The sequence below is a fragment of the Mizuhopecten yessoensis genome, unplaced genomic scaffold, assembly GCF_002113885.1.
Source record: "Mizuhopecten yessoensis strain PY_sf001 unplaced genomic scaffold, ASM211388v2 scaffold11159, whole genome shotgun sequence".
NCBI lineage: Eukaryota > Metazoa > Mollusca > Bivalvia > Pectinida > Pectinidae > Mizuhopecten > Mizuhopecten yessoensis.
In genome coordinates this window covers 199,149-211,206 of record NW_018408909.1, presented here as the reverse complement: position 1 = coordinate 211,206, position 12,058 = coordinate 199,149, and the positions used below count along the sequence as shown (strand labels likewise).

Genomic DNA, 12,058 nt, shown 5'->3' with positions numbered 1-12,058 from the left:
ATGACATTTTGAATTATATTTCGGGCAGATATCTGTGCATTTCGCTTTTACTTTATACTTTCTGGTGTAAATTTTCTCGAATATTCTTTTCATAGAGGGCGTTCTTACGACTTCCGGGAGATTTCCAGAAACGTGCCGAACAGCGTTGACTGTAACGAAGCGGTGTCAGTAAACACTTTAAATTAGACAATAAAGAAATAAGTGTATTTTCTCAAACGCAACGGTCCTGATTATTTGACTAAAAATGGCAAAATGGGGAGAAGGAGATCCTCGGTGGATTGTAGAAGAAAGACCAGACGGTACTAACGTAAATAACTGGCACTGGTAAGTTGATATGCTCAGCTGATGTCACTGATGGACAACGACGTTTCTACCGAGATGATCACATATATATATTGAAAACTGGAACTTAACTTAAAATTTTACTGCGATTTACATTTTCTAATGGTTTTGTTCTATGGTCTGTTCTTTCACTTAATCTATCCACATTGTCCATCCTAAAAAAAATTCAATTCATTTTGATCTTGTACGTATGTGTGTTTTTTTGTGACGATTTTGTATTATTTGGGCTTATTTGTGGTTTAAATCAATCCTGTTGTATATAGTTAAAGATTTTGTTTATCTTAATCTGTTAATATCATATTGTCGCTGAACCCTGAGCACAGGTACGTATCGCAAATATGTGAGAGAAAAAAAGGTTCGAACCCAGGACCCTCTGAACTAGATGGACGCTCAACCAGTTGAGATACCTGGTCACCAATGCTCGACCAAGTCTAGTTCCGCTACATACCTCACTTTTTAAACAAAGTCTTAGAACCTCCAGAAGACACACTAAACCCTATACCACCATCCGTGGGTATATTTGGTGGGCCAAATGTAACGGGTGAAAAAGAAATGCACGACCAGACCGTGTTTGAAACTAGGATCCTCCAAAATTTAGATTGACACTCAACCAGTTTAGCTACCTGGTCACCAACCATTGACCCAGTCTAATTTCGCTACACCAATTAACAGAAAGATTAAACAGGAAAACAAAGTCAATGCTATTTCAAATGTTGGTCGGTAAAAGGTAATTGTACTCAACAAGATTGTCAAGAATTTGAAGAACTTCATAATGAGGCAGGCAGAATTGTGAGTGGAGCAACAAAATCTGCATCATCCAACTCAATTTAATTTGAAACTGATGGGAAACCTGGTTCCACTGCACTAATAAACAGAAAGATTAAACAGAAAAATAGAGCCAACGTCAGTTCAAAAGTGAGTGGGTTGTTCAGTGGGGTGCTGCGCTTGTCGGACCATCTTGAAACCTTAATACATGTAAAAAGGTATTGCACTGGCTGTCAAACAGAAAGTGAATTTCAAACAAGGACCAACACATGTTAAAAACTACACGTAGACAACTCTCCTGCTTCAGATACTTTATAACAGTGTGTCACACATAACTGTGTCCAGAATGGGTACATGTTTTTGTTGGGTTCCAAGTACTCCAACAATGTTAGAGGTTTACATGGCAAGATACTTTTGACAGGCGCTGTCGCAGTCGGCAAAAACATATACAATAGGAAAAAGGCCGACCAGTGGCCTCTTTATGTTATAGGAGTAGGTCCCAGGTTGCTTATTTGGTTAAATCGTTATCCAGAGTTGGGAGAACCCATGTGTAAACTCCAGTCTGATCGTGGTGTTTAACCTCTTGTTACACTTCATTTGTAATCAGTTCACTGCAGCATTACTGAACACACAGTATGACATTATATATGTTTGATTTTGGAGTCATTCAGTCATTTGCATATATTTGTCTGGAGTATAACAGTTTTCATTACCCAAAATTTCTTTTCTAACTATATATTGAAACTATCATAGTGTACTTTCTTTTGTAGGACTGAGAAGAATGCCACAAATTGGTCAAAAGACAAACTGAAGGAACTATTAAATGGATTAATTGTTGAAGATGATGAATGTGAGTTTTTAAGAATAGGATTGGTTTTAGATCAATGAAATGTCAGTTCTTCATGATAAGATGTCATATTTTTCTTGTTTCATAAACAAAAATAACAATGACAATAATCATTGCTATGAACTTTTGTTGAACAATCTGACATTGTTTTGTTACTTTGTTTACAAACAATATTTTATTCTATTAATATAGCAAAGATGGCTCTCGAGTGCCTTTTTATTTTTATAGGAAAATATTGGAACCTTTCACAAAATTGGCAAAATATGTCTATTTTTATTGATAAAACATTTTTGTTATGCATTTATCATAAAACTCAGAAATTATTTGATCTTAGATGAAAAAGATGCATTCATGACACTTTTTGATTTGCCAAAAAAATGGGAATGTATGCTGGTAGCTTACCAGTAAATTCTCCACGAGAAAAAGATAAAATTCTGCCAGAATTTTAAAATGCATATTAGGCATTTCAAATTGCATCCAATGGCTTGTTAATTTACACTAAGCTTTTGTTTAGTTGTTCTACTTATCATGCATTGTATGTGCACTTTTCAAAACTAACTGATTTGGAAAACATATTTTGTTGAAGAGTCTTCCAAACTATATTTGATGATTAAAACATTATAAGTTTATATAGCCAATTTAACATCATGTAGAATGTGCTGTGCCTTTTAGCAGGAATTGCATGTTAAAATGCAAAAAAAAACCACAAAAAAACCTTGTATATATATATCTTTTGCAGGTTACTGTGAAATAAATTCCATGACAACATTAGATGGGGAAGCTTCAGCAAATAACAGAAAAGGAAAACTTATATTCTTCTATGAATGGACTATTGCAGGGGAATGGTCAGGTAGGGTGTTGTTTATATATTGTATGAATTATTACCTTACTTTAAAGAAACACTCAACCCCAAATTTACCTAGAAAATCTTGCATGATCAATTTATTTAGTTCAGCGTAGAAAGAAATGTCAATTAATTGTAAGTTGAAAAAACCAAGATAAAAATAAAAGAGTTCACAGTTGATGTTCTTTCCAATAGTCACATGAACAATGAAGTTATGATAAACCAACCACATCCTAATCTTCCATTGTCGTGACCTCCATAAAGAATTTCTATAAATATGAACTAACTTCTTTTTTATAGGAAACCTTAAAGATGGTGTTAAGAAACATAAAGGGAAGTTTGAAATTCCAAATTTAAGTGAGGAAAATGAAGCTGATGAAGTAAATGTACGTACCATAATTACTGATTAATCCAATTATTTCTGGGTTTGGACTCAACCTTTATAAAAATGTTACTTAGAATTAAGTATCCCTGTACCACTGCCAAAAACTGTAACTAATTATTGGATTTTTTTTCTGGCACGACCATAGCTTTAATAAATTAATAAAATTATTTCTGAAAATAAGACCATTCCTTGCCGGACATTTTTGAAAAAATGATAAAGATGAAATAAACAAAATATGATCAAAACAGTGTTTTGAGTGTAAATACAAACACTGCAGGGCTAGACCCAGATTCGAACCCTGAACCCTGACTGCTTATCTATTGCTATAACTGGTAGGGATACTTGGCTGACGGAAGTGTTCTGACCCAATTATACTTATTCTACAGTGTTATCCTAAAGGAAGTTAAGGGGAGATTACTGCATATAGGATGTTTGGTTTGGTTCAGTATTGTTTAACGTCCTATCAACAGTTATGGTCATTTAAGGACGGCCTCCCCTGTGTGCAAGATGTGTGTAGTGTATGCATGTTTTTTTGGGATGCTGCGATATGTTTGTGTATGTCTCNCAAGATGTGTGTAGTGTATGCATGTTTTTTTGGGATGCTGCGATATTTTTGTGTATGTCTCCTTGTAATAGCGCGGAATTGATGCTGACTTTATAGTGCTACCTCACTGAAACATACTGACAACGGGCGAACCAGTCATCCCACTCCTAAATTACTGAGCGTAAAGCAGGAGTAGAAACTACCATTTTTACACACTCTGGTATATCTCGGCCAAGGGACAGAACCCAAAGCCTTCCTTACACGTGCGAACGCTCAACTAAAGGCCAAAAGTGAGGCATTGTCAAGGGAGACATTAGGACGAAGAAAGTTGTTTAGAAAGGAGAGAAAAGATAAGATCCCAAATTTAGTCGCCTGTTATGATCATGCAATGTGGGCAGCAGGTACAATTCTTACGCCCTACCTGCAGGGACTTATAGGAAAAAACACAGTGCAGTGGGACAGGGATCATTTAAAAAAATCTGAATTGTTGTCTTAATCTGTTAATCTATGCTGGATATGTTTCTAGCGCATTACACAGAATTTGAAAAAACAAAACATTTTAATTTGGCATGAGTGAAACTAAATAAATATATATACTTTGTATGCATGCAGTCTGAAATGTTCATGAGAAAACATGTTTTTGTATTTCTTATTTTCTTCAGTTTGAAGTGACAATTGACAAAACAACAGATGAATCATATAAAGTAAAAGAAATGATGAGAAAGAAAGGCCAAGATTTAGTTCGGAAGCAGATTGCAAAGTACATGAAAGAGCTGAAAGAAGGTACAGTTTTGTTTGTTTGTTATTGAGGCTACTGTACTGTGTGTGGAGTCAGTGTCAAATGTAAAAAAACCTTTATATTATTAATCTCCCTTTGTTATTGAATAAAAAATCAATAGTGTGGAAGGGTTGGAGATGTACACCAAAACACCCCTTAAATATATTTGCTAAAAATAAATACCTAGTGATCAACAGTTCTTAAATATTATTAGCACAAAGATCACATAGGCCAATGAGACTATTTCATGTAGAATTGGCATGGCTTTACTTTAAATATTTGCACAGCAAAATGTTGCATATCAAAATATATGATTAACATACTGTTTGACCTATTAAGGACGTAAAAGGAAAATAATGCCCAATTTCTTAAAAGATCAACAAAACTTATCTGGTTGTACATCTTCATGCAGCAGAGTGTAAATATTGCGTAACAAATTTAGGTCACTTTGACCGTAATGTTCAGATCACCAGAGTAAAACATTGTCCGAAACATGCCCTTGAGTGTATGTGGCATGGTTGTGATTCGGCCTTTTTCAGAGCACTTACTCTTTTTTTCCCTTGAACTTTTAAAGTCCTTGATTTATACTGAAACATAAATGAGTTTGAAGTATTTAAGGGAGTGTGGTGTGCTCTTCCATTTTAACTTTGATTTCCTCCATTGGTTCTGATCCCCAATTTAACCATTAGAACAGTAGCGTTGTGTTTGTCTGAGCAGTGTCCATCTTTTCCACTGCCACTCTCACATTACTTAATGTTGTATTTAAACATGGTTGCATCTATAAAAAATTGTAGCTATTAAAATTATTTTGTTGTTGTTGTAGAATATGGAAAAGGGATTGTCCTTCCCACCAAGGGAAGTGCTACAACGACTGCCACAGAAAAGAAACACACTGAAGTAAGTTTTTGTGACAAAAAATACAAGCTTCTTCTATTTGAACTAACTGGGTATTTCAATATTTCCATCTCCCTTGTTTGAGGGGATGCATCTTAGGATCTGTCTCCAAGGTGTAAGTGAAAATGTATGGTCTTATCTTAAATATCATATATTGGGGAGTACAAACCTTTGAAATATTGATAAATCATTCTATTAAATATCAAATAAACATTTATGAATGATGGCACTTTTGATTAATTTTTTAATTCATACATAATTTCAGAACAAAATGCGACAAGAAATGAACAAAATGATAATAAATCAGTCAAAAGAAAAAGTGGGTGTGAGAATCCATACCAAGACACTCACAGACAAGGAAGAATTCAAGTGTCGTGCAGAGGACCTGTACAGAGCTTTAACAGATAAGGAGGTAAGATTGCTATAGAAACATTATATAACTGTCTTGAAATTACAATTTGAAATTAGAATTTACGAACTGATGGGACATTTACTTGTACAGTGTTGTGCATTCTCTGTAACCTCTTGTATGTGTCAACTGCTTTCATCCTAATACTGTTGCAAGATTTTCTGTGGAAATACATTAATTTAGCTAATTTAATTGTTCAGATTCAAAAATAGACTCTACTTATCACAGTGTAGATTGTACCATAGAAATCTTCAACAAACTAGTTCATTTAGTAATATAGGATATTATTACAGAAAATCAACATTCAAAACATTTTTCACTTGCTATACTGATATATAGGTTGAGTATCATGTATTAATTTCATGCATCATGTCACTTTCATACATAGAGTTATAGCCCTTTGTTATTTCCTTTGTAAACCCTTAACATATTTGGAATGTTGTCTAGTTTTAGTTAAATTGATTTTTTTGCATTTTTATCACAGATTTTTTTTTGCAGGTAATAAGTAAATAACATGCTGTATACCCAATATTGTGATTCTCCATCTTTTCAAATTGTTTCCATTATTTTCCATCTCCATACACCTGTCCTATGCTGTATCCTTTATCTCACACCTCCAATTACTGAACATTATACATGTACAGTTAGTTAAATGTACGCACATGGCAAACTATTGTCATATTTTGTTCCAACCCCGTGTTACACTTGTTTACTGATAATATTTGATCTGTCTCTAACTTGACCGGAATTATGTTTTGATTAGATGGTGCAGGCTTTTACCAGTGGTCCTGTATCAATGGAGGTGGAGAAGGGTGGACGATTCTCATTTCTCAATGGGAATATCACAGGGGAATTTGTGGAATTGGTAAGCTGAACACTTTGCTCTTTTAAAAAAAAAAAGTTTTGACAAACTTGATTACTTTATTGTGTTTGACATTAAAAAAAGTTGCACATCTGACCAACATGTATTTTATTACAGTGCCGTAGTTTTTGAAAGATTTTGCTACTTTATATATTACAGCAAGTTAAAATAGGACAGGGAAACCTACCATTGCCCCCAGGCCCACCCCACATTCAAAATAACAACCATTTTACTTAATTACTAGTCCTAGAGCCTTTTCATTTTTTTCCAAACTTTGTTGAGGACCTCTCTGTCTATCAATGGCAGAGATGGTAGAGTAAATCCAAATTTGAAATTGTCTTCCTTCCCCAAGATTTATATATTGATTATGCAATTGTCATTTATTAATAGCCTTTCTAATAGGGCTGTCACCATATATCAGAAAACAGGTGTATCGCAATACACAGGTATATCGTATCGTACCACAATACAGAGATGAAATATTGCTGTATCGCAATATTTTTCAAAAGCATATTTTGTATGTATCTGTTTAGTGTTTTAACTTTGCAATTTACTACAAATTCTAACAGATATGCCAATAAGCAATCTAGGTAATCCATATCATATATGATTAAGTTTGATAACATTCTAACAACTCATTGTAAAAATTGAGCACATCCTTCCTATGACAATATATTGGGACATGTATCGCAATATGTTCTGTTCATTCTGTAATGCAATATATCGTGATTCCTCTTGGCGCATTGTGACGCCCCTACATCTAATGGTACATATTACATGTACATTAGCACTAAGCAGCATTAAAGAAAACAATGAATACATTGAACCCCGTGGTTATTTCCTTGTTGCCACTTCAACAAAATTGTGATCACTGAAATTCTCAGTTGTAAAATATGCTTTTTTTCTCAAAATGTCATATTTATGCATTTTTTTCTCAGAATGTATGGTCAAAAACATTATTTTGTCAGTTATGTTTTTTCATTCAATTAAATTATGTCACAATAAAATTTATGTAATCACTGTATGATTTATTTTGTTATAGGTACAACCAATGAAAATCGTTCAAAGGTGGAGAGTGAAAAATTGGCCAGAGGAACACTATTCAGTGGTGACCTTTGACCTGGTAGAGAAGGAGGATTGTACAGTATTGAATATAACACAAACAGGTGTCCCCGACACTGAACTAGAAAAAACCCGTGAAGGTTGGAAAGTGAACTACTGGAACAGAATCAAACAAATATTTGGATTTGGCTCAAACATATTTTGTTGACGACGTGTTTATATAAATGCGAGAAATTGGTACATTAGAAAAAAAACTAGGTTATAATTTACCCGAGAGGTTTTTTGGGGAGTTCACAATCAACGGACCCTGATGAGCTATTTGATCTCCCTGTGACATTCATAAAAGTTAATGCCGTGGCCTCCTTGCCAGAGGGAAAACTGATGAACTGGAACACAGACATCATATTGCATGTCGTTCAAGTAGCTTTGTCAGTTCTTTCAGTTGAACAGATCCAATCAATATCAATGAATTCAATATGAAATTAGGGAACATTGTCTACTGTTTATCCTGATTTTTCAAATAGATGCGATAACTTCTCTCCAGATATATGATAACACCACAGAGAAACTGGTATGGTAACCGGCTGTACGATAGCATTGGATCCATACATTTCCTACTTTTGTCACACACATGAGTTTTGTTGTTGTTCATGTTGGACTTTGACTAGTAATAAACAAGAAATGAATTGATTAAAGACAATAATACCAGGATAACCTTGACATTTATGTGACTATACAATTTCTGTTATCGAGTCATACAATATATTTTTATGTTCCTACTATCAGTGTCATCATTCCACCACTTTCACTTCTCGTTTCCTTGTGATGAATCTGTATACAATAGCATTTAGTACACAAATACCTCTACCAGATTTGCAACTCGGAGTTATACCCAGATAGTTCCAAGGTCAAGGTCACCATTATTTTAAAAAGAAAAATTTTGTTATCTCTACTGGCTTCATTTTTCTTTTGGTTTTTGATGAAACTTAATGCAAGTATTCATTATACAAATACCTTGAACATGTTTCGGGGTCGTGTTTGTAAAGGTCAAGGTTACTGTTATTATAAATAAACCTATTGTCATCATTCTACTGTGTGCATTTCTCTTCTGATGTGGATAAAACCTTATACAAATATTGAGAACAGAAGTGCCTGTGAGCTTTAGTTATGGTGCAGTGTCCATCGTCTGTCCATCTGTCATCTTCAGCTTCTTCTTGGAAACTAAAAGACTGGGGGTCCTAATGTTTGGGCTGTAGGTACATTAAATGGATTGCTATAAAGTTTCCTCATATAAATGACCTTTACATACTTTACCTGTCTCGGAGTTCAACTGAGTTAATAATTTCCAACAACATTATCTAAAATGAGTTCAACTAAGTTAATAACTTCCAACGACATTATCTAAAATGATATGGTCTGGAGCCAAATTACTTGGATTTGTTATGTAGACTAGCAGTTTAATTAATTATTTTATGTATAATGTTGAGGTCAAGTTCAACTTTGACTGCAGGCTTTAAGGATCTTCCTTAGTTACACAAAACCTTAATATTTTGCATTTGATGCTTAAATAACCAGGCGAGTGATACATGCCCTTCAGGCATTTTGTTTAAATTTGAATACCGATCTGACTATTTTACTGAAAATTACAGTGGAGCTTGATTATTTTCACGTATTTGTGTATGTTACTCCTTTACCAAAGCATTTAGTTATACTTTACCTCCATACCTACCACATGTAAGAACATTTTGACTAAATGGGACACAATGATATGAATTTTATTTTATGATTTAGTATCATGTATTAATATAAAAAAGGAATATTAAATTATGACTGAATAAATTTATAATGTGAAAATTGAAATGAAATTTCTTAAGACAATATCATGTTTTTGTTATGCATGTTCTTCCTGAACAAGTGTGATCTGAGATGTGAATACACAATGTAATAGGGTTGCTTTGCGGTCGGATGTATTACAGAACTCATGAATTATTTAGTAATTCCCTTGTGACGTACAAAACATTAAGGAGACAGAAAATACAATGCTGTTGCTACTTCTCCAGAGTGGCTTGTCTTTATGGAGTGATTTTTTTCCAACAAATGTATATAAAACTTTTGTACTGGAAGTATTGAGTGTGATATAAGGTAAATGAGGCCTGAGAAGACATTTTGTTTTTCTGTTATTTTAATCTGTCAGACAAAATGGTATATGCAAAAATAATGAGTGATCATTATTTTGCTTCTATAAATTGACAACATGCCTATAAAGAGTCCAGGTAAAATTTATTTTAATGTTTAAGTAACATAATGCTACACATAGGGTCTGTTCTTCTGAAATTATATTACCTGGTATTCTACAATCTCACTTTCATAGTTGGTCTAGGTAATGTATTTAGACCCAACTCTTCGTGGCACTTTACACCATTAAGCTACAGGCTAAATATCATGACCATAGGACTCTTGGATGCACAGAAAATGTAGATTAACACAATTGACCCCTTATGAGCTAAGAATTGTGTCAAGGTCATTCGTTTGATAACTTGATAGACCTCTAATCCAGCATGTCAAGAGTTCGGGAAAGTCATTAAAGTCATAAAATGCTGTACCCGATTTGTTGCATGTGATTTTTAACCCAAATTATCAAATGAATGCACAATCTACAAATTAGGCAGGGCCGATATGGGTAATCACAATATAACTGGAGCACATAACAAAATACTGAAATACAGAATGAATGTCTTTATTTACATATCATGATTTTTTTTTGTCACAGGGAAAAGTGTTGTTTCTCTGAAAATGGCACTTAATCTCTTGGGAATGTATTCTCAACATTAGGCCCAGAGGGCCTGTATCGCTCATCTGAAAATGTTAGCAAAATTGAAGTTGAAATAGCCAGATGTTGCTGTACATGTATTACATGGTTAGTCAGGGGTTATATTTATTTATATGCAATTGGACAAAATCCTGTCATTCTTACAGAAACAAGAGGCCCACTGGTGTTACTGGAAGACCCACCATTTATACAAAATTGGTTGCCTTCACCCAAGAGTGCTTCATCCAAAATTTAATCAAAATCTTGTCATTCCTACAGAAGAAGAAGGATTTTGAAGAATTTGCTGTTTCCCCTATAGGGCTCAGGCCCCAGGGGGTCCAAACCCACCATTTATACAAAATTGATTTCCCTTCCAAACATAATGCTACTGTTTAAATTTGGTCAAAATACCTACATCCCTACGGAATAAGAAGGAAATTAAAGCTATTCCTCTATATCCCTTATTGGGCCCCACCTCTCAGCCCCCAGGGGAGTCAGACCCATTGTTTATACAAAATTGCTTCCCCTTAACCCAAGGATGCTTCATACCAAATTTGCACAAAATCCTGTCATTCCTACAGAAGAAGGATTTTGAAGAATTTGCTAGGTTTCTCCTATTGGGCCCCGCTCCTCAGCCCCCAGGGGGGCCAAACTCACTGTTTATACAAAATTGAGTCCCTTTTGCCCATAGATACTCCAGACCAAATTGGGATGAAATCCCTTAATGCCTATGGAAAAATAAGGGTTTTAAAGGTTTTACCTTTATTTCCCATATTGGGCCCCGCCCCTCTGCCCTGAGGAGGGCTATACACCCACTGTTTATACAAAATTGAGTTCCCTTGGCCCAAGGATGCTCAAGACTAAATAAGGATAAAGTCCTTTAATCCCTATGGTAGAAGAAGGATTTTAAAGGTTATACCTCTTTTTCCCCTATTGGGCCCGCCCCTCTGTCCCGAGGAGGTCCACACTTACCATTTATACACAATTGAATCCCCTTGGCCCAAGGATGCTCCAGACTAAATTAGGATTTAATCCCTACGGTAGAAGAAGGATTTTGAAGTTTTTCCCTATATCTCCCCTATTTGGCCCCGTCCCTCTGCCCCAAGGGGGGCCACATCCACCATTTATACAATATTGAGTCTCCTTGGCCCAAGGATGTTCCAGACCAAATTGGGATGAAATCCCTTAATCTCTACGGTAGAAGAAGGATTTTTTAAGGTTTTACCTCTATTTCCCCTATTGGGTCCCGCCCCTATGGCCCCAGGGGGGCCACATCCACTGTTTATACAAAATTGAGTTCCATTGGCCTAAGGATGCTCCAGACCAAATCAAAATCTACTTGGCCGTTCAGGACTAGTAGCGTTTTAAAGGAAAAGTTGACCGACGGATGCTGCGGTATGGCATAAGCTCACCATGGTCCTTCGGACCAGGTGAGCTAAAGTAAGAAGAAATTAGTTCCCCTTCACCCAAGGATGCTTTAGGCCAAATATGGAAATAATCCTCCTACAGAAGAAGAT

The 12,058-nt window shown here is 35.1% G+C and overlaps 1 protein-coding gene across 1 annotated transcript; it reads left to right on the top strand.

Moving 5' to 3' along the window:
* The first annotated feature begins 103 nt into the window (after window positions 1–103).
* Window positions 104–8,819, top strand: LOC110467088 (activator of 90 kDa heat shock protein ATPase homolog 2-like). Its single transcript, XM_021524002.1, has 9 exons — window positions 104–324; window positions 1,878–1,957; window positions 2,694–2,804; window positions 3,099–3,184; window positions 4,390–4,510; window positions 5,329–5,402; window positions 5,665–5,811; window positions 6,572–6,673; window positions 7,713–8,819. The coding sequence occupies exons 1-9, from the start codon at window positions 245–247 to the stop codon at window positions 7,938–7,940; spliced, it is 1,029 nt and encodes a 342-aa protein (XP_021379677.1). The 5' UTR covers window positions 104–244; the 3' UTR covers window positions 7,941–8,819.
* The last annotated feature ends 3,239 nt before the right edge of the window (window positions 8,820–12,058 follow it).